General features: G+C 56.5%; 3 protein-coding genes across 5 annotated transcripts; 2 read left to right on the top strand and 1 right to left on the bottom strand.

The window, feature by feature from the left end:
- The first annotated feature begins 936 nt into the window (after positions 1-936).
- Positions 937-2,353, top strand: TCAP (titin-cap). The gene is made up of 2 exons (XM_003996780.5): positions 937-1,240; positions 1,488-2,353. Exons 1-2 carry the CDS (start codon positions 1,131-1,133, stop codon positions 1,879-1,881), a joined length of 504 nt encoding a protein of 167 aa, XP_003996829.2. The 5' UTR covers positions 937-1,130; the 3' UTR covers positions 1,882-2,353.
- A 1,576-nt stretch (positions 2,354-3,929) lies between these two features.
- PNMT (phenylethanolamine N-methyltransferase) lies at positions 3,930-5,843 on the top strand. 2 transcript variants are annotated; one of them, XM_045044088.1, is made up of 3 exons: positions 3,930-4,392; positions 5,041-5,209; positions 5,312-5,843. In XM_045044088.1, the coding sequence occupies exons 1-3, from the start codon at positions 4,185-4,187 to the stop codon at positions 5,751-5,753; spliced, it is 819 nt and encodes a 272-aa protein (XP_044900023.1). In that variant the 5' UTR covers positions 3,930-4,184; the 3' UTR covers positions 5,754-5,843. The 2 variants fall into 2 exon arrangements, with proteins under 2 accessions (XP_044900023.1, XP_003996870.2); XM_003996821.6 differs by having other exon boundaries at positions 3,947-4,392; positions 5,002-5,209.
- Positions 5,844-6,427: 584 nt separating this feature from the next.
- Positions 6,428-21,153, bottom strand: PGAP3 (post-GPI attachment to proteins phospholipase 3). Of its 2 annotated transcripts, none has more exons than XM_003996781.6 (8): positions 20,331-20,842; positions 18,998-19,095; positions 18,027-18,179; positions 10,003-10,065; positions 9,332-9,393; positions 8,841-8,977; positions 8,337-8,541; positions 6,428-8,172 (listed from the first exon to the last, which is right to left on the bottom strand). In XM_003996781.6, exons 1-8 carry the CDS (start codon positions 20,509-20,511, stop codon positions 8,109-8,111), a joined length of 963 nt encoding a protein of 320 aa, XP_003996830.1. In that variant the 5' UTR covers positions 20,512-20,842; the 3' UTR covers positions 6,428-8,108. The 2 variants fall into 2 exon arrangements, 1 of the variants encoding a protein (XP_003996830.1); XR_002149194.3 differs by having other exon boundaries at positions 9,332-9,409; positions 20,331-21,153.
- Positions 21,154-21,486: the final 333 nt, after the last annotated feature.

Genomic DNA, 21,486 nt, shown 5'->3' on the forward strand with positions numbered 1-21,486 from the left:
TCTCCAGCTGCTGGGCGCTGTGCTGTTCCGGCAAGGCCCTCTGCTCCTGTGTGGCCTCTTCCCGTGCCCTTTGCTGTGTCCACTCAGTGATGCCCTCATTCCTCACTCCCACTCCTGTGCTCTGTGCCACGTGTATTTCTGCACCGTGAGTTGCTCCCCTTGGGTGCTCGGCTTCCCCAGCAGCCATCCAGCTCCCCTTGAAGGAGAGCCAGGCCCCTCCCAGATGGCATAGTAGAACTGGTCAGGCTGTTGAGACCAGGGAACGAGGCCCAGAGAGGGGCAGGGACTTCCCCATGCTCAGCCTGTTTATGGCTGAGTTGGAGTTAGAGCCAGATCTGATTGTACCACTCATCAGAGCCCCTGAATTCCCATCTCACCTGCTTGGGGGTGTTGGTGATAGGGGCGGCCACCCACATCTGCTCTTTACGACCTGACTGGCCTGACTTGGGAAACCACTTCTCTGACCACTGGCCACGAGAAAGGAAAACCTCTGGCAAAGGTTCATGCCCAGGGTCCCAGGTATGGAATTAACCAAGTAATTTCCTGCCAGTGTGGTGGTGGCAGTTGGGGACCAGGACTCTGGGTGCAGACACCTGAGGATGTGGTTGCACTGTCCCTTCCTGTCAAGGGGCATGGCTAGGGGCTATGCCCTTGATCCCAGGCAGAGGAGAGGAGTGGGGGTAGGACCTGATGGCCTGGTACAGAGCCCAGAATGGGCCTCGATTCCTGCCATTTCCTGCTCTGTTTACAGACAGGCTGCTGTCTTCCCTGGGCAAGAGGAAAGGGGTGGGGCAGAGGGCAAGTGCCAAGGTGGCACGAGGCTGGGCACGTGCCTGGTCTCAGACAGTGTCAAAGGAGTGTCAGACACCTGGAGGTGTCACTCTGAGGACTTCTGCCCTCCTCTGGAGCATCTTGATCTCTTTGGAAGCTGACTGCTGACCCGGCGGGGGCAGCTGGAATCCAGGTACCCCAACCCCCACCCTGGGCCCAGAGTCCCCCATCAGTGAGCCTTGGCTCTGCTTATAGCATCTGACGCCAGAGGGGCTGAAAATAGCCCCTGGAGGAGGTGGAGGAGGGGGCTATTTAAAGGGCCTGGGAGGAGCAGAGCTGAGAGGGAGTGAGCACTGATCATGGCGACCGCGGAGCTGAGCTGCCAGGTGTCCGAGGAGGACTGTGAGCGGCGAGAAGCCTTCTGGGCTGAATGGAAGGATCTGACGCTGTCCACACGGCCTGAGGAGGGGTGAGTGCCAGCCAGCTGGGAGTTCCTCCTCTCCCCTACAACACCCCTCCTGAGGCTCAGGAGGCCAGAGCACAAAGCCCTGCAGAAGTTTCTGGGGGTAGGGACAAGGAGAGGGCCCACTGGGGAGAGTGGAGTCACCCCTTTCGCACCCCAAGTCCTGGCAGCCCCAGGGAGCCCCCTACCCAGCTCGTGACTGGAGGGTAGCAGATTTCAGGAGCTGGGTACCCCCCTCCCCTCTCCTCCCCAGTTGCTCTCTGCACGAGGAGGACACCCAGCGGCATGAGACCTACCACCGGCAGGGACAGTGCCAGGCGCTGGTGCAGCGTTCCCCCTGGTTGGTGATGCGTATGGGCATCCTCGGCCGCGGGCTGCAGGAGTACCAGCTGCCCTACCAGCGGGTGCTGCCACTGCCCATCTTCACCCCCGCCAAGATGGGTGCCGCCAAGGAGGAGCGCGAGGACACCCCTCTCCAGCTGCGGGAGCTGCTGGCACTGGAGACAGCCCTGGGGGGCCAGTGTGTGGAACGCCAGGACGTGGCCGAGATCACCAAGCAGCTGCCCCCTGTGGTGCCTGTCAGCAAGCCCGGTGCACTTCGTCGCTCCCTGTCCCGCTCCATGTCCCAGGAAGCACAGAGAGGCTGAGAGGGACGGTGACTCGGGCTCCACTGTGCCCACTGTGGGCTGGGCCCTTCCTGGCTAGGACCATGGAGGGCAGCTGCTGGCCATGGATGCTTTGTAGTTTGCCCAGAGTTGGGGGCTAGGGGAGGAGGGAGCCAGAGGCCAGGATGCCTGGGTCCCCTGAGTTCCCAAAGGGAGGGGGGCAAAGACAGTGGACACTAAGGGTAGAGAGCTGGGGGCCAGCACAGCCAAGTACCCCCAGCCCCAGGAGAAGGGACAAAAGATGCTGGTGAGGACAAGAGGTCCTGAGAGGAATGACCCTGGTCCAGGCTTCAGCTTCAGAGAAAGATGAGGAAAAGTGTTAAGGGGATCTGGAATGCTCTGAGAAGAGGCTTGGAGAAGACTGGCGTGAGGGGGACGTGAAGAAGGCAGAGGCAGAGTGGGGCCCCCAGCATCCTCTGTTAGTGCTGCAATAAATGCTCAATTGTGTTCCAGACTTTTCGTCTCTTTCCTTGTGGGGGCCAGCCCATTGGTGTCCCCCCATGCTCACTTCTGGGAATAGGCCTTGCATCTGGGCTAAATATGGCAGAGCTAGTGGGTACGCTCCATGCTTGGTGGTGGGGGCAGAGGAGACAGGAACAGAGCTGTAAACAGGGTGGCTGTCTGTCCAGGCCCCCTTCCATGCCCTGGCTCTGCTGTGCAGTTCCTGGACTCTGTGTCCAGTCCCCTGGCACTGGGCAGTGCCCAGCAGGCCAGCTGGCATCCAGGGTGTGTTTAAATGATCTCATGGAGAATAGGGAGGGGGCTGGCACCAGGATTGTCCTTGGCTGTACCTAAGGGTGTGGATGGGGTCACTGACCCCGAGGCTGACCTACCTCTCAGTTCTGAATCCAGACAGGATCAGTCCTTGGCTCCGGTCAGCTGCTCTACCCACCCTACCCAGGGAGCCCAGGGTGGGTTGTGGGGAGTGGAGGGTCGGGTTCTTGTCTGTGACCCCTGCAGCTGTTGTGACTCATGTCCCAACCTGATTGCCTGGCCCAACAAGGAGACCTGTTCCTCTTGGGACAAGGTGGGGACCGGCGAGGGCACAGAGGTGAGGGCACAGAGGAGGCTAGGGGCCCATCTGGACAGGGGCTCGTAGCCTACCTAGGGCAGAGGTGCACTGGACTGGCCCAAAGGGGTCCACTCCAGGAAGACCATGGAGATAGCTCCATGGAATCCACTTCCCATTCGGGGGAGAAAGGAGGGGAGACCCTGGCAGCTCGACCTGGAGTGCCAAGCAGGACCTACAGGCCTGGCCTGACCCCCTCCCCAAGAAAGGGGAATGCAGCGTGGGCTGGGGAAGGAGAGGGGTCAGAGACCCCAGACTGGTGCAACCCCAAATCCCTTGGCACCGAAGGCCCAGCCCGCGCCCCCTGGCGACAGCGGCAGGCCGGGGAACACCTGCGTCCTTCCGCCGTCACCAGGGACCCGCGTGCCCAACATGGCTAGGATGTTCCGACCTTCTGCCTTCAGAAGCCCCCAGATAAGCGGCTCAGAGCCTGCAGGGCCCGCAGGGAGGCCCCGCTGTTCGGAAGGCTAAGTGCATTAGCCCCGCTCACATCCCCTATCGCTGCTGCCATCGGACGGGCGGGGCCGGAGCTCCGCTCTAGGGCCCCGGGGCGACCGCGACGGTGGCGGAGGCCAGAACGGACTGTCCTTTCCGGAGTGGGTGTGGGGGGCGCTGGGGAACGAGGGTTGGGAGGAAAGGACGAAAGAGGGCTGGAGGAGGGAAGGGGGAGCTGGGGTGACCAAACCAAGGAAAGGGGTGGATGTGGGACGCGGTGTCTCGGAGGAAGGAGAGCCCGCAGGGGGCCGGGCCCGGGGTTGGGACGAGAGCGCTGGGAGGTGGGCAGTGGAACAGCGCCGACTGGACCCTGGGCCAAAGAGAAGGAATGGGGTGCCGGGCGAAGGGGGTGAATGGCCGGGGAGCTGGAGGAGAGCGACGGGAAGAGCTGGGGGCTGGCGGGGCGGGGGATCTAAGGGTCTTGGGGGCACGAAGCTGGCTGCCTGGGGCCAGGCCCGGTGAGGCAGAGTGGCGGGGCGCGGGCGCAGCGGAGGAGCGGGGCGGGGGTGGGGGTCACACGTGCCCGGGCCGCCCCACACGCGCCCCGAGTGTCTGCCGCTCGGACACTAAAGGAGATGGATGGGGTGGGGGGAAATGCAACGCGGGGCCCCGGGCGGTTCCTGGCGCAGCCGCCGCCCCCGCAGCGGAGGGTCGGGCCGGGACTTGGGCGGCACATAAAGGGACCGCGAAGCGCGAGGACCGGGCGGGCGGCGGCGGCAGCATGAGTGCGGCAGACCCGAATCCCGCTGCGGGCGCAGTCCCCGACTCGGACCCGCACCCGGGCCGGGCGGCGGTCGCCTCCGCCTACCAGCGCTTCGAGCCCCGCGCCTACCTCCGCAACAACTACGCGCCCCCTCGGGGCGACCTGAGCAGCCCGGATGGCGTCGGGCCTTGGAAGCTGAGCTGCTTGGCACAGACCTTCGCCACCGGTGAGCGCGGGGGAAACTGAGGCCGAGAGGACAAGAAGTCATCAGGGAGCTAAAGGGGCATACGCCAGAGCCCGAGGGGGGCCAAGGAGCACAGATAGGTAGTTAGGAGTGAAAATAGAAGAGGAAGAGAAGCAATATCCCTTTGCGGGGGCGGGGGGGGGCATAGAGAGACCTGTGAGGAGGGTATTGGGGGGTGCAGATCCTTCACAATTGAGAGGTGAAGTGGGGGATGCAGGAAAGGGCCCCAGATGAAGAGAGACGCCAAGAAAAGAGATGGAAGCAGAGATTGGGGAGGGAAGAGGCAACTGGCGGGGGACTGCCCGTCACTGTAGGATTTCCCCACTTCAGTCTCTCTGTAAGGACAGTTCCGCAGATGTGGGACTTGAATCTCAGATTGTCTAAGTTCCTTTCCCAAGGCAAGTCAGTCTGTGTTGGACGGGGTGGGGGGACTCAGATCCAGGTTAGCTAATGTGTCTTCCAGATGGAGATGCACTTTACAGAGGAGGAAGGGAATGAGGGAGGGAGAAGCAGGTAAGGGAGAGCGTGACCAAGGCAGGGGATGCTTGGACAGGGCCGGCACCGGGACCCTCTTCCCCTGCGCCCTCCCAGGTGAGGTGTCTGGACACACCCTCATCGACATTGGTTCAGGCCCCACCATATACCAGCTGCTCAGCGCCTGCACCCACTTTGAGGACATCACCATGACAGATTTTCTGGAGGTGAACCGCCGGGAGCTGGGGCTCTGGCTTCGGGAGGAGCCGGGGGCCTTCGACTGGAGCATGTACAGCCGGCACGTCTGCCTCATTGAGGGCAAGGGGTAAGGGAGCCTCCCATGGAGTGGCTGGCAGGGGGCAACAGAGGACTGAACGTGGGGCGGCCCTGAGCCCTGGTCCTGACCCTGCCTTCTGCCCCTGCACAGCGAGCCCTGGCAGGAAAAGGAGCGCCAGCTGCGAGCCAGGGTGAAGCGGGTCTTGCACATCGATGTGCACCAGCCCCAGCCCCTGGGTGCTGGGAGCCTGGCGCCCCTGCCTGCCGATGCCCTGGTCTCTGCCTTCTGCCTGGAGGCTGTAAGCCCAGACCTTGCCAGCTTCCAGAGGGCCCTGGACCACATCACCACTCTGCTGAGGCCTGGGGGGCACCTCCTCCTCATCGGGGCCCTAGAGGAGTCATGGTACCTGGCTGGGGAGGCCCGGCTGGTGGTGGTACCCATGTGTAAGGAGAAGGTGGTGGAGGCCTTGGTTCGTAGCGGCTATGAGGTGCGGGACCTGCGCACTTACGTCATGCCTGCCTGCCTTCAGACAGGTGTAGACGATGTCAAGGGCATCTTCTTCGCCTGGGCCCAGAAAAAGGTGGGGGTGTGATGGCCCAGTGCACCCTGTGCTGATGGCTCTCATATATCCAGATTCCCTGTCATCTGTGGTGGCACCTAATAAAGAAATCAGTTCCTCCTGCTGAGTGTCAGCTGTGTGTGGCTTTTCTGGGAAACAAGGGCCCAGAGCTCTCTCTAGGGTTGTGGGGGTGTGAAAGCCACCAACCCTAGCCCCCCCTTTTTTTCCAGAAGCTTCCATGAAGGTAGGTTTCTTTACCACTCATTCTTCCCAAACTAAGGAAAGCCAAGGTCAGCGGGTATTCATTCAGCATCTGCTATGTGCCAGGCACCTATTAGGTCCTTTCAGCCCTCACATTCAGCAGGTCCAATTGTCCTGTTTGCAGGTGAAACTCAGGAAGGTTAAGTAGCAAACAGTAGTGGAGCCTAGTTCAGGCCAGAAGGGGAGGAGTGGGGAGATAATCAGGAGACTGAAGTGGACAGTGCAGGGGGAAGGAGTTACAATGCAGGCACCAGTTCCCTCTCCCAGAGCCCACTCCCCCTGGACTGGAGCTCCGCCCAGCTCTGCTGCTGCTCTGCATCTGGTCCCTGCCATCCCCACCCCCAGTGCCTAGGTAGAGACCCCACCTGCCTATTGCCTCCAGCCAGGTGTCTTCTCCTTCCCTCCAAGCCCACACTACTCACACAAATGAGCTGAACAAGGGTAGGTGAGGCTGAGAATTCGTTTATTAAGAATGTTCCTTGCTACCCTCTCTCTCACCTTAAAATAGTTCTCAATATAAAAAAAGAAAAAAACAAAAAACAAACCACAGGTCACCCGAGTCTGAGGTTGGAGTCCTGGTACAGTGCCCCGACTCCAGGGAGGGCAAGAGGGCAGGGAAAGAACAAGAATCCAGACTCCCTGCTCCAATCACACAGACTGCCTTTGGATGGAAAGTTTCTGGAGCTTCACGTTCTATCCTTGCGGAGCACAAATGTGCCAGGGCTGCTGGCAACTAGCAGGGGTCACCTTTACTGGGGTGCAGGTAGAGCGTGGCCCCTGCCTGTCTCTGGGAAGGCCAGAAACCAGACCCAGCCACAATCCTCCTCCCCTACTCCCTCAGATTGCCCCCCTTCCCAAGGTCCAGGCTGTGACAAAGGGGCTTAGCAGGTAGGTTACTCCGGGAAGGGAAGGCCAACCAAGCCTAGGCAAGGAGACAGAAGGCTGGAGAGGCGCAGAGGATCTCCATTTCCCCACCTCCCTCTGACTCCCAAGAGGCTGGTTCTGGAGGGTGATCTTGAGTTGTGTGGGGGCCCTCCGAGATTTGGAGGGCTGTAAAGTGGGGGCAATGGACAGAAACACACACATGCAGCCTGGACACTCGTACCCCCAGCCAGACTTTGAGGATATCCTGGCTCTCTGCCTGGCCTGGGGCCTTGTGCAGAGCTAGCACTCAATAGGTACTTGTTGGCGGTAACTCGATACCCCATATTTCTCCAACCTGCCCCCACTGTGTGGTACACTCATGGCACTCACATTCACCCACCTGTCCTGCAGCACACACTTTAAAACCACTCACACCCCACCCCACTCTCCACCCACGCTCATACACACTGTCCCACCCAGCATCCCACACACCTCAGGCCCGTGCCCACCACTCTGTCACCTATGCACTCAGTCTGGTTCACACTCGCGTACACATTCATGTGCAGGCTCTCAACCAGAACAGCAGCAGAGGAGCCAGAGGGATTCCCGTCCTGGGCTCTGTGGGGTTCTGGCCTTGAAGGGGGAAGGAACATAGTGAGGCCTCTTGGGGGTCTGGCTGAAGCAACAGTCAGGGTAAGACCACTCCCCAGTCCCAGGGGCTTAGTCCCTCAAGATCCCATAGGGAGAATGGGACCAACCTTGGAACTTGGGTAGCCAAAGAGCAAGAGTCTAGTGCCACCTAGTGGTGCCCTGGAGGAGGGCAGGGGGGTAACAGGAGGGGACCCCACTGTCCCCAAAGGCCTGTGGTACCTGGTTTCCCAGATAGACAAACAGCTGTGGGAACCACCCAGGCACTGAGGGGATGTGGGGAAGAGGCTGATGGGGAGGCAGAGGCAGCTCTCCTCTTGGTGGAGCCAAGAACACAGTTCTACTCCAGTTCTGTTCCAGGAACCAGAGAGGCTGCCCATTCTCTAACCCCAGATGCTGAGAGGCCAAGCCTGAACAGACTCCAAGGCCTGGGAGGGCCATGTGGGGGCAAGCAAGGGGATGGGCAGTTACATGATTCTGGGCCCACACCCTTCATGTCCAAGTTCAAGATGCTAAAAGGAAAAAAAAAATTAATCATCTCAAGGATTATGAGGAGAAGGGGAGCAGCGGGGAGAGGGCAGGACCCCCAGTGGGGCAGACAGGCTCCCAGGGCCTTCAGTCCAGCTTGAACTTGGCTTCTGATTCCTTCAGCAGATACAGGCTGTCATCTTCCAGAAAGCTGTGGCCAGAGGGAGGAGCCCACTGAGGTATGGCTTTGAGAGCGCCCCGTGGGGGTGAGTATAGGCAGGGGGGGCCAGTGTGCACAGAGGCCTCAGTCTCCTCAAAGGAGCGGGTGAGGATGGGCACAAAGAAGGTGCACACTGGGCAGGGAGCAGCACCCACCTGAAGAACAGGACGTGGACCGGGATGGTGCTGATGTGCCAGATGGCGTGGGCGTCCAGGACCCAGAAGAAAGGTGGGAAGTCGAGCAGCTCAAGCAGGGACAGCCCCTGAAGCAGCAGGACCACCACCATGCACTTGCGCACGTGAGGCAGCCGCCGCTGGTTCCGCAGGCACCAGGCCAGCCACCACACCACGTTCACCAGGCCTGGGTGCGGGCGGGGGGTGGGGAGAGGCTCACTCCCTGGACCTCCTTCTCCCCCCAACAAAACCTCCACCATCCTCATGCTCTTTGACCCCAGGACCACCTTCAGACTCTCCTGCCAGCCTCCCCTCTCTCCCACCCCAAATTCTTTCCCCTTCCCCCACCCTAAGGGGCTCTCTAGAACCTTCTCCAGGAACAGCACCAAATCCGTACCTCCACCCCAGGCCAGCAGTTCTACAGGTGGGCTGGGTCCCCCACTCCCCCATAACCCCAGGAGCCTCAGGTCCCTCCCCGTGCCTCACCAATAGCCACATTGGCCGCCAGGTTGTAGCCATAGTCGAAACGGACGAGGCTCAGGTAGGAGACATGCGCGGTCAGCATTAGCAGCAGGAGGGCCCGAAACGCACTGGCCACAGCCGGGTGCTGCAGCCCCACGGTCCTGCCCCACAATCCAGAGCTGCTCAGGTGGAGGGCGGCCCGTGCCCAGGGCAGCATTTCCTAAACATCCCTTCACCCCGACATCAGTATGTGGAAGCCACTGCCCTCCTCCCCCCACCAAAACAAGCCAGCTGGGCAGGCCTCCAATCCACCTCCAGGGGCCTGGGATCAAGTGCCTCTGCTCCTTGGAAAGAGCCAATTCTACCCCCCGAGTCCCCATTCAGAACAGCCTGGAGGGTGTGTGTGTGTGTTGGGGTGCAAGACCCTGGGGACAGCACCCCCAAGGGTGGGTAAGGTGACCCCTTTCTGCCCCCAGTGCCTGATTTTGCCCCCACAGAGGCCAAGATGGGCTCACCTGACGCAGCACAGATAGACAGAGTGTAGGATGACGGTGGACGCACAGAAGTAATCCATTTTCTGAGGACGGGGAGAGCTGGGTGAGGGGCCAGTGTGAGGGGAGGGGAGGCGGAAAAGGTTTTGTATGGGCAGGGCCCCCAGAGGACCCACCAGGGGTGGGGGCAAAGGGGGGGGCAGAGGCACAGCCGTACTCTAACATGGGGGTCCATGTCTCGTGCCCCTTCTGCCTGTTGCTGGTTCACTCCTGAATTTAACAGTCGGACCCTTGTATTCATATTCTACAACTTTTTAAAATGCATTCAGCAGCGAGGCTTTGGAGGCATCGGTGGAGGTGCCTGCCAAGACTCCAAAATACATGAGCACACCACAGAATCTGGAGCGCAGCCTCGAGTCCCACAGCCCTGCGCCCAAGAACCGGCTGCACCCTTGGGGGGGTGAGTAGTTCTGCCTTTCCAAAGTTCAGCTGCCTCATCAGTTAAGAAGAGCCAATAATCACACCTACCTCACCAGGGTCAAGGGACGCTCAAGGGCACGAATAGGTTAAAAATGCCTAGCACATAGCGAGTGCTCTGTAAATGGAGTCCCTATGAAACCGAAGAGCTGACCCCCACCTCTTCTGGGCTCCTGTGGGACTGTCCCAAGCAGGAGAGGGGCCGAAGGGGTGCTCACCTCTGTGAGGTCGGTGTCCTTGGTGTGGAAGACTGTGGACCAGAACCAAGCATTGAGGGAGACCTGTAGGGAGGGGCTGGTAAGCATGGTGTCTCCACGTGGGGAGGACCCCTAGAGCATTCACAGGAGTCTCTCTTTGGGGAAGGGGCTCTTTGGAGCAGAGAAGCATGCTTTCCCTTGCCCCTGAAGCCCACAGAACAAACCCGTGCCCTCAGCTTCCCAGAACCCTGAACCCCCTGGGCCATGGGGGCTGCAGCCTCCACAGGTTCCGGCCTGGCCTGGGAACCAGTTCCCAGTTCCGGCACATCCAAGTTCCCTGCTTACTCAATCGCTAAGACAACAGCCCCTGGGGGGACCTTGCCTCCTCCCCCAACTGGCAGGTGATGACAGCCCCACCCTGGCCAGGGGAGCCAGTGACCTCAGCCTCTGGGGGCGGGAATGAAGTGGGTGGGGTGGAGGGGCTCGAGCCAGCTTGGGGTGTGTCCCGAGGAAAGCAAGCAAGGGAGGGAGATCAAGCAGATCCCACTGGGGCCAAGTCTCTACGGAGGAGGCTGGCCAACTGAGCCCAGCTTCCTCCTGGGTGGCCCAGCCCAACCTGCCAGACCAGTGGCTGCTGCTCTGAGGCTCTGGGAGGAACAGAAGGTTGAAGGGGCTGTGGTGGGCAAGGGCCTAGGAGACCATTCGAGGCCTTTTCCCTGGAAATTAACTGCAAGGAGACAGTACAAAACATCTTGCAAATGAGTCCTAGACCTTGTGGGAGTCAGCGCTGTATCCATGGTAGAGCCCAAATCACTGAAAGAAGGGCGGGCTAAGGTGGAGGTTCCCCACACTGGGCGGGGAAACTAGTGACAACTGGTCAGAGGAAAAAAACCAGCAGCCTGAGGTCCGCCCTAGAATGCCCTAGAGATAGAGAGGGATGCCCTAGGGTGGGACAGGCCTGCCAAAGACAGGTAAAGGCCAGGAGCTGCTCACTTGGGTCCAGGACAGCAGGAAGACTGGCCAGGCACAGGACAGAAGAAGCAGGGAAGAGGCCTCTCTATCCAGTCCTGCAGCAGGGTCAGACAGTGGGATGGGTTCCCTATCGCAGGCCTGAAGGGGCTTATGAGAGAATGGGAAGAGCAAAGGGGTGGAGGCAGGCAAGACTCTGCAAAGCCAGTCAGCACTAGAGGTCTCTGGAAGCTCAGGTAGCCCCATGCAAGCCTGTCTGGCCTGGGTCCTAGGCTGAATCTCTCGGCTTATGTTCCTCATGACCTGGACAAAGGCCCTGCCCTCTGGGCCTGAGCTTTCCCCTGTGACTAGTCAGGAGCTAGCCTAAGTGATCCTTTGTCCCTTTCCAGCCCTGACATCAGGTGATTATTCTAAGTCTGGTTGCTTGCTCTTTTGAAGATGGCCATCCAGTCCCATCCCTGGGTCTGCCTCTTCCCCAGAGATGGTATATGAGGCATGGTCTGGAGGCTGGAAAACGGGACAGAACAGGGTGGCTTCTCAGACACTGCTCCCACGAGGTCTGTGACACTCAGGGTCAGCATGGAGAGAGGAGCAGACTTGGGGCTGGAGACAGAGCCCAGGAGATCACATGGGCCAGGTCTCCAGGGAAGGCCAGGAACAGGGACACTCTTGGGGAGGAGAATGGCCCCAGAGCCAGTATGAGAGGGAGGTGGAGGGGAAGGCAGCAGGGACTGGCAGCCAACCAGGCCTCCTTGTCACCCACAGCAGGAAGGGAGAGGTGACAAGAGGACTGAGCTAAGTGGTGGCTGGAACACTGGAAGCGGGGGAGAGGGAGCACAGGGTCAGGGCTTAGCTCTACAGGATGGAATGGGAACTGTCCCCTGTCCAACTGCCTCCCCAGGGTGCCTCCCACTTATAGAGACCCACCTGAGGCCTGGACTCTGCACCCCTGAAATGTCCCCTCTCCCCTGGGAAGTGTCCCATTATGAGGGACTCCTCTTCTGGCCCTCTCCTCAGACTTGGGAGATAGTGTCATTAAGAATGCAGGGCCAAGGGTCAGACTACCAGGGTTCAAATCCTAGCTCTGCATTTCCCGTGTGTCCTTGGGCAAGTTATTTAGCCTTGCTGTGCCTTGGTTTTCTCCTCTGTAAAATAATCATAGTATTGACAAGGATTTAATGAGCAATACAAACACAATGTATAGCACAGTGCCCAGGACAGGGTAAACCATTAGGTGTTATTTGTTCCCAGCTTGTTGAGCAGAATGGGACTCTCACATCTCTCCACAGACCTGAAGCTAAAGAGGCCAAGTCTGCCTCCCACTCTCCCTGAAGGCCAAAGGAGTCCAGGGGGAGAAGAGGTGGTCTCCCCATGGCTGCCTTGGCCCACCCCACTGTTCGTACTAGAGGCAGAATTTCCAGAGCCTCCATAATAAGACGGACCCTGGATTCAAGTTCTGCCTCAGCCCCTAAATAGCTGTATGATCTTGAACCAATAACATCTCTGAGTCTCAGTTGTCTCATCTAGCAAATGGGGTTAATAATAATAATACCCACTGCATAAGAGGGTCCTGAAGATGATGTCTGTAGAATGTCTGGCACAAAAAAGCCACCCAATAAACAGCTGCTGTTACGGCTGCCTGGCACACAGTAGGTATTCCCATAAGTGTCAGTCTCCCCCCAGGAGTCACAGAAGAGATACTGTTTCTCTTCACTCAGAGTTTGTAATCAAGACTCAAGCAAAGGGGACAGACAGACGGGGAAGGAAGGGAAAGGTTCCAAGCCTCAAGTGTATGGCTGCTCCCAGACTCCTCAGCCAAGCTTGAGCAGAATGGGGGGGAGGTAGATGGTAGCCGGCCAATCAGACAGGCCAGGAGGGTGCTGGGCTGCCCAGCAGGGCCCCAGGAGCTTTGTGTAAACACTGAGGAAAGGGGGAGGCCAGGGGCAGGGTGCCAACAGGGTGGAAATGGAAGGGGACAGGGAAGGCTGGGTGAGGGAGAGCGGGAGGCTGTTTCAGTCTGTTGGAAAATAAGAAAATTGAGACAAAAATATCACAGCCGTGAAACTGGTTGGATGCCAAATGAGCCAGATCTGTCAGGAATTCGACCCCAGTGCTAAGCCCCAGTGCTCGGGGCTGTCATTGACACCGTGGTGGTGGGGACATGTGGGTCTTTAAATAGCTCAGTGTCTCAGAAGTGGGGGAGGCAGAATGTTAAATATGACGCCTGCTGCCACCCTGCCCCCCTCCCAGAGGCCACAGTGTCTCATCCCCTGCCTCAGTCAGGGCAACCCTGCTTCGCTTCACTCCTGAGAGAGAAGAGGGGAAGAGGCAGATGGAGTTGGGGGAAAGATGGCTTCTTCCACCATCAAAAAAGATGCCTTGATTTCCTGCCATTCTCTGACCAATGGGAAGTCCTTCCTGAAGTCTAACCATCCTTCTGCTGCAGACTCAACCTGTCTCTTCTGGTAGTTTCCTCAGCAGAGGTAGAGCACAGTCAGTCCCCACCTCCATCAAGCATCCTGCAGAGACGGTTTGGGCTTTGCTGGCACTCTCATCCTCTCACCTCTACTTCTCAGGACCTTTCTTCACTGGGCAAAGGGGAGGGGAACTGGTTTGGCCTCCTGGCTCTACAGACAGCAGGGGCCCCCAGCTCCCTGAAGTCAAAGGTCTGTGATGTGCAGAGCTTTGGCAGCTTCCCAGCCCAAGCCCAGATCCAAATGTCAAGGCAGAGGCTCCCTTCTGGTGCCAGCTTCGTCAGCCCTGCTGGGGCAGGGTCTCCTCATTTCCCAGGAAAAAAGACTGAGAGAACCCCCTGCCCACCCCACTGCCCAAGACTGAACCTGGAAAAGGCCTTCCCGTCCTATCCCAACAGAAATCAGGAGCCCCACTCGGTCCAGAAGACCCAGCCCAAGACAAAGTCCACTGCCACACCCTCCATTCAGCTCAGGATCCCTCCCTCCTATAAACACAGGCGCACAGGACTAAAGATCAAGTGTACAATCCAGACTGGGTCATCAGAGGGAGTGTGGACACTGAGACTCTGTCCCTCAAGGACCTACTGATAGCATGAGGAGGTTCTATGTCCCAGAGCCCCATATTCCGTAGGATGTCCTAAGACACGGGCCCAGGTATCTGCCCTCTCTCAATCTAACATCCCCTGCTCTGTCCCTCAGGGTCCTCGGTCACACTGGACTACAAGGGTACTGGGAGGCGGGACCCTCACCAAGAAGGAAGCTGAGTGGCACATGCCAGTGAAATGAAAGACCCACGAATCAGGGAGATCAAGACGAGCGTTGTGACGTGACCACTGGCAAGGGCTGGGACCCTCTGAGGTCCCTCAGACCTGTGCCTCTCTCCAAGGAGGCTCTAAGCTTTGTTCAGGGAGTTCAGGCAGGCAGGGCTGTCCAGTGCTCTCAGGCAGGGCTGGGGGCGGGGGGTACAGGCTGTGGGCCCAGAAAGCAGCGACCCCTGGAAGAACCCCAAGGGACAGGTGTACTCTCCTCAGCTTCTCTGCCCTTCCTGCTTTCTTGGCCAGGACCAAATTCTTTCCTCTGAGAGAGGCCTAAACAGGAAGTGGTGGTTCTATCCCTCCCGGGCCGGTGACAGGGCATGCGGATGCCAGCCCCCTGCCTATGCGAGAGCTCCTGCCCCTCAGCACTCAGGGCCCTCTCTGTGCCACCTCACCTCCCTCCACCGCCTTGCACTCAGCCACACCACAGCTAGGCTGACCTTTCCAAGGCTGCCTATCCCGGTGCCCACATCCTCCAGCTTCCATCCCATTGCTGCTGCTGGGCCACCAGCCTGGAATGCAGAAATCCAACCTCTTCTCCCCTCATCTGTATGCATCTAGGCCTTATCGGGCCTGTGAGTCCCCGATGGAGGCTCTCTCCCTCTCTGGGCTTCCCTGGAAGACTTCTCCACTTAGAGGACACGTCTCCCCACCTTACTACTTCGAGGGCTCTCTACCAGAGCCCTCCTCGGCTCTGCCTGCATTCTGTCTCCTGGGCCAGCTGGACCAGGCTTAGCTTCTTGAGGCAGGTGCCTCAGTTCCCACAAGTGCTAACTCCTGCCTCTACCCACAGCAAATGCTCAACAGACATTTATCATGGAGACAGCCCAGGAGAGGGGCTAAGTGCTCTGACAGCCCTGGAGTCAGTCCTGTCTCCACCAGTCACCAACCTGTGAGCTGGTGACTTTGACAAGGTTTTCCCTCTCTGAGCCTTACTCAGAGCTCACGGTGGTATTATGAGGATTGAATGAGAAAAATATATGTAAAGGACTTAGGACGATGCCTGTTACGCAATTCATATAACACTTATTATTAATATTTGTTAAATAGAAAAGATTACGAAGGATCAACATTTCCCAGAGGCTTAACAGCCTCCCCGCCCCTGCCTCCTTCCAATCCCCAGCTCCTAAGTCTGAGGCTTGGCCTGGACTTCTTAGCACCCCCACACTACCAGTTTTCCTAAGGTCCTCAGAGACCTCAGGGTGGCCAGATCCAGGGTGTCCTAAAGTTCTCTTGATTGTCCAGCAGAATTCAAGAGGACGGCCTACCCTCTCCTCCCTGTTCTTGTCCCAGGGCTTCCCAACCACACGGTATCCTAGTTTTCCACCTACCCCTCCAGCCACTCCTGACTCTGTCGCTGGCCCATCCTTCTTGATCTAATCATTATGTTTGGGGCTCCTCAGGGCTCTATCCTAGATCCCTTCTCTTCTTGCTAAGCTCCCCTCGGTGATCTCATGCACACTCATGGCTTCTATCACTCTCTCATAAGTGGGAACACCAGGTTATTCCTGATTCCTCTTTCCTCATCTAACCTACGACTGAGGCTTGTCAACACAGCTAAGATAGTAAGAGTGCAGACTCTGGGGGCACCTGGCTGGCTCAGTCAGTAGAGCATGTGACCCTTGATCTCAGGGATATGAGTGAGTCCAAGCCCCACGCTGGGCATGGTGTCTACTTAAAAAAAAAAAAAAAGTGCAGACTCTGGAACCAGATGCCTGGGTTCAAACTCTGGCTCCTAGGGCAGGTTACTTAACCTTTCCAGCCCTTGGTTTCCATCTGTAAACTCGGGATAATAATACTACCTATCTCATAAGCTATTTATGCGATTAACAAGGTTAATATTTATAAAATGCTTAGAATGGTGCCTGACGTACAGTAAGAGCTATGCATGGGTTTGTTAAATAAATAAAATAAATTAAAAATTTTAAAGTCAACTCAAAACATAGCTCAAACATAGTTCTCTTCAATAACCCCCTTCCCCCCCCCCACCAGTCTAGCTACTGTGCCCTATGCTAAAACTAACTAGCTGCCTGCATCCACTCTTACCCCTCTAATCTGTTTGCTACACAGAAGCCAGAATGAGTTTTCCAAGCAAATCTATTCATGAAACCTCTTCTCTCCGACCCTCATTGCTTCCTGATGCTTTGAAAGTCCAGATCTAAAGTGTTAATGTGCCCCCCAGGCTCTCCATGGGCTAGCCCCATTCACTGCCTACCTGCTTACCTGTCGTACCTACTCCCTGGCTTCCTGTATGGCCGACCCCCTAGCCTTTCAGGTTCTCACTCTCTTCTGCCTGTCCACATTCTATGTCTTCTATGTAGATGACTCCTCCTACTCTCCCTGCATTCACCTAGCTAACATTCATTCATCATTCCAATCTTACCTCAGAGGCCCCTTCCTCAGGGAAGCCTTCCCTGATTGCCCTGTACTGGTCTAGTACCCCATCACACACCCCTACAACACATCTCCACTGCACTTTCCCCAGAACTGTACTTTTACGTTCAATTGTGTGCTTGTGTGGTTACTACCGGAGGAACCTGACTTTTTGTTTTTGTTTTTGTTTTTGTCTTTGTTTTGTTTTGTTTTGTTCAAATAAGCTCCACCTCCAATGTGGAACTTGAACTCACGACCCTGATATCAAGAGTTGCATGTTCTATAGGGCGCCTGGGTAGCTCAGTCGGTTAAGCATCTGACTCTTGATTTCAGCTCAGGTCTTGATCTCAGGGTTGTGAGTTCAAGCCCCTCACTGGGTTCCATGCTGGGTGTGAAGCCTATTAAAAAAAAAAAAAAAAAGAGGGGCACCTGGGTGGCTCAGTTGGTTAAGCATCCGACTCTTGGTTTCGGCTCAGGTCATGATCTCATGGTTCATGAGTTCAAGCCCCACACCGGGCTCTGTGCTGACAGTACAGAGCCTGCCTGGGATTCTGTCTCTCCCTCTCTCTCTGCCCCTCCTCTGCTCTCTGTATCTCTCAAAATAAATAAACTTTAAAAAAAAAAAAAAGAGTTACACACTCTATGACTGAGCCAGCCAGGTGCCCCCTGTCTGTTTTTATATACTTTTGGATCTCCAGCACCCAGCAAAGTGCCGAGCACATAGTAGGCTCAATACATGAATTAATGGCTGCTTTGGTGGCAGGAAGGTGAACGAGCAGACTGTTTCCCTAAGGCTTACAGTGGGGTCTCTGACTGCAACCTCTTACTCTCATTACCCCCCCCCCCAAGGTTGTCACAGTTCATATGTGTACCCTAGTCCATGTTTCTCACACAATTCCAGGCTTCTCTGACCAGTCACCTGTAAAGCTCAGAGCCCTCTCTGGATACTCACATGGAACATATTTCGACTTCTCAGGGATGGTCTAAGACCAGGCTGAGCTCTACATAGAGTACTGTGACTGCCGTACCTCCAGACCTAGACTAGGATTGAGATTGCTTTGAGTCTTCGGGGCGGGGGAGGGGTGGGGGGGGGCCCAGAAAGACCTGTGGTCCCAGCATGCTCCCTAGCACCCATCTCCCTTCTGTGCTTGTAAATTGCCCTATGGGGTCTCTTAGTGGCCTCCTCCCTCCCTTCCAAATATCCTGGCCTAGGACTCTGCTAGAAAGGTAAAGTCTGATTCAGCACCTTCCCTGTGTTCTCCCTAGGCCTGACCACCCCACAGCTGCAATTTTAGACCTGGAAATCAGAGGGGAAGGTAGGTGAAGGGAAGCTCCTGTTGCATGAGAATGGGGATCTAAGAGTTCCTCCTTCCTAGATGATGGCGTACAGCAGGAATACTGCCAAGTTACCTACCCAGGCGAAGGCCACGCAGGTGGGATACATGGGGGAGGAGGCTGGCACGGAGGTATGGTAGCGGCAGAGCATCACCAGGCTGGCCAAGCCGTTGAGGAAAGAGGCCATGGCAGAAGCTGGCTCTTGGAAGAACAGGAACCGGGAGAAGGGCCACTGAAAAGGGAGCACATGGAGGGGGCCTGAGCAGCAAGCAACCCCCAGCTAGCCCAACATGCTTTTCCTTGACATGCCACATCAACAGGTCCTCAGCTGGCTCCTTAGCTCTGGTCCTCGGCCAAAGCCTCACGTATAGTCCCTCTTTGGGTCAATGAGCTCTCCTCCAGTCCTTAGCTGAAGGTCATCCCTCTATCTTGGCCACCACTCACAGCACTATAAGCCTGGTCTCTGGGAAGAACAGATGGGCCAGTGTAGACGGCTCAGTATGGTCTGGTAGAAACAGCCTAGACTTGCCATCAGGAAGACAGAGATCCTAATATACTCCTTCTCTACCACTGACCATAGGCCTCTGAGCCTCCGCTTCCTCTGACAAATTGGGGAAAATAATTCTTGCCAACCTCAATAGTCCAGAACAAAATCATAGTGGATGAAAAAGCACTAGCAAACCATGACTCACTGGGCAATCTGAGGGGGTATTACTATTTTAATCTGAACTTCTACTGAAAAAGCAAAAGAAAGCATGCTGTGGAGGGTCAGAAAATTTGTCCTCATAGCAAGGACCTTCAACCACCCTAAGAACTCCAGCATGGCTGAGACCACAAAGCTTCCCAGATCTTGTTATTCCAAATCTAGAGCCAGGATACATTGGTTCCATCTGATTATATGAAACCCAGCAGATTTTGAGAACAGGTACCCGCCCCAAACACACGCCCATCACCCCACAGCTCAGACTGCTTGGATGGTGTGGTCTAACTGGGGGGTGTCTTACTCCTACCACACTGCCACCATACACTTCTCCTGACCCTCCAACTCACCTTGCCATGGAACTGAGGCACTTTGTGACCTTCCTTGAGGTAGAGGCCAACAGTGACCCACATACACTCATACTTACAGTCGTCCTGACAGGTCCAGCCTGAAACAGAGAAATGTGACCTGGTGAACTCCTTATCACGGGAGGCACAGAGAGTGCAGATGGGACTCAAGCTCAAATGCAGGCTAAGAGGGCCCGCAGGGTGGAGAGGACCGGAAGAAATCTCAAAATGCTGGCTTCCCGCTAGGATGTACGAGAGATGGTAGAAAAGTATGTGTTCGTGTGCATGTGTTTTAGGGGACGGGGATGTGCAATGAGCAAACAGAGATGTTTTTCTCTTCTCCTTTCACCAAGATGGGAACTTCGGCATCTGGTGGACCCACTAGTGGACAGGTGGGTTTATGTTTGCTCTTCCTGAATTCAGGCTTTGCTCTCACTTGCCAGGGAAGCACTCTTGCCATCTTACCCCCGTCCTATGAAAATGAAGCCCAAATTCTTCACTCTGACTTTTGAGTCCCCAAATTCCTTTTCCAGCTTTATTTTCTATACTCCTTTTCAGGCACCCCGCACCCTGCTCCCTGAGTAAACCAAGCTCCTGGATATGCCCACATCTGCCCAGGGCCTCCACTCTCTCCGTTCGCTCTGGAACGCAAAGGGATAGTAAAGAGAACAAACTTGTAGTCGGACAGGCCGCAACTGGAAATTCCACTTTACCACTTACTGGCTGTGTGACTTTGGGCAGGGCACTTAACCTCTCCGAATTTCCCCATTGTAAAACTGGGTTAAGAGAAACTACCTTATAGGGCTGTGAAAATTAACTGACCTATTGTGACACCTGTCACACGACAGGTGACCACTATGGCCACAGGCCCAAATTTAATGTATCCGTCTTGAAGCCCTTCCATCACAGAACGTTCCAAGATGATCACGGTCCCTACCCTCTCAAAGCAAGAAACGATTCCTTCCTGCCATATGCTCCTACTGCTTGCCCTAGGGTCCTCTAGTGCTCAAATCATCCTTTACCTTGCACTGGAGAAGGCTAATGTCCCTGTGCAGACTGTGACCCCGAACGGCAGGATGCTGGTCTGATTTCAGTGTCATTCTAGGGCCTGTACCCAGGAGTATTAAATAACTTCCCATTTGACTGAATAAATAAAGTGAAACATGAAAGCTTCTGGGAAAGTAAGACCGTCTGATGATGCTCTAACCACCCTGGGGCTCCATTCACGCACACAACAACGGACCCCGGGGGAAGAAGGTAAGGCTCAAAGGTTGTTTGGGGGCGCAAGGGGCGGAGCCAAGGCGAGGGGCGGGGCTTGATGCGGGGAGGGGCTTACCTGCTAGACTCATGTAGATTGGCTGGCGGGAGCGGAAGTGCCTCAGTGCGCCCCCTGAGCAGTTCCGCTCCTCGCACCGGTGCACGCAGTCGCGGTACACCGGCTCGCGGTCGCCCTGGGAGCCGCTTGCTAGTGCGGCTGCCCCAGCCAGCAGCACCAGCCGCGCGGTCCGCCCGGCCATCCCTTCAATCTGGCCCTCCGCCGGCGGAGCAGCTTAAGAGCCTTCACTTCCGGAGTAACAGGAAGTGCCTTGTGTTCTTTATTCTGCTCTCCGGTGACGTCCACGCACTTTAAATAAAAGTTCCCGGATTGCTGTGGGCGCCTGCCCCGCCCCTCGTCTTACTGTCATCTGCATATATCGAGGCGGCAGGGTTAAGAGAAGGGGGACGCCAGGTGGCTTAAGGAGCAAAAGAAATTGTTGGGTTTTTTTTCTTTTTTCTATCAATATACGTCTTGTTTCTTCTCCATGGTCTCTGTATTTGAAGTACGGTTATTATTCTTTCACCAGCCCCCCCCCCCCCCGTCGGGTTTCGCTTCCTAGTGCACCTGGAACTGCCCATGTCTTTCCCCATCTCCCCTGGCACCACCCTGGTTAAAGACATCACCATCATCTGTCGCCGAGACTGCCGCAGTAGTCCCTTTCCGAGTCTCCCGGAAGGGAGGCTTTTGTCTCCTCCTACCTTTGTCCTCTCCAGTCCGCGTTCCGTTTCCAAATTCAAATTTGACCCTGTCACTTTTGTTCTTAAAATTCTTTACTGGCTCCCAAGTACCTCAGGATAAAATCATGACTCCACAAACCCTGTACGATCTGGCCCCTGCGCCAGAGCCAAGGGGTCATGTTTCTCAACCCTCCCGGCCTTGCCTTATCTGTATCATTTGTAGTCTCAGGCGTGCTTATTCTTCTAGGCTCAGTTAAAAAAAATTTTTTTTAACGTTTTATTTATTTTTGAGACAGGGAGAGTCAGAGCATGAACAGGGGAGGGTCAGAGAGAGGGAGACACAGAATCTGAAACAGGCTCCGGGCTCTGAGCTGTCAGCACAGAGCCCAACGCGGGGCTCAAACTCACGGACCGCGAGATCATGACCTGATCCGAAGTCGGATGCTTAACCGACTGAGCCACCCAGGCACCCCTTTTAGGCTCAGTTTAAACACCAC

This window comes from Felis catus, chromosome E1 (assembly GCF_018350175.1).
Source record: "Felis catus isolate Fca126 chromosome E1, F.catus_Fca126_mat1.0, whole genome shotgun sequence".
Taxonomy (NCBI): domain Eukaryota; kingdom Metazoa; phylum Chordata; class Mammalia; order Carnivora; family Felidae; genus Felis; species Felis catus.

Excerpts from the sequence above, each read along its gene's own strand:
- TCAP (XM_003996780.5), top strand. The coding sequence starts at position 1,131 with ATGGCGACCGCGGAGCTGAGCTGCCAGGTGTCCGAGGAGGACTGTGAG. Across the intron at positions 1,241-1,487 it reads TCCACACGGCCTGAGGAGGG|TTGCTCTCTGCACGAGGAGG; the intron begins GTGAGTGCCAGC and ends TCTCCTCCCCAG.
- PNMT (XM_003996821.6), top strand. The coding sequence starts at position 4,185 with ATGAGTGCGGCAGACCCGAATCCCGCTGCGGGCGCAGTCCCCGACTCG. Across the intron at positions 4,393-5,001 it reads GGCACAGACCTTCGCCACCG|GTGAGGTGTCTGGACACACC; the intron begins GTGAGCGCGGGG and ends GCGCCCTCCCAG. Across the intron at positions 5,210-5,311 it reads TGCCTCATTGAGGGCAAGGG|CGAGCCCTGGCAGGAAAAGG; the intron begins GTAAGGGAGCCT and ends GCCCCTGCACAG.
- PGAP3 (XM_003996781.6), bottom strand. The coding sequence starts at position 20,511 with ATGGCCGGGCGGACCGCGCGGCTGGTGCTGCTGGCTGGGGCAGCCGCA. Across the intron at positions 19,096-20,330 it reads AATCTACATGAGTCTAGCAG|GCTGGACCTGTCAGGACGAC; the intron begins GTAAGCCCCTCC and ends TCTCTGTTTCAG. Across the intron at positions 10,066-18,026 it reads CCTGCGTGGCCTTCGCCTGG|GTCTCCCTCAATGCTTGGTT; the intron begins GTAGGTAACTTG and ends CCCTCCCTACAG.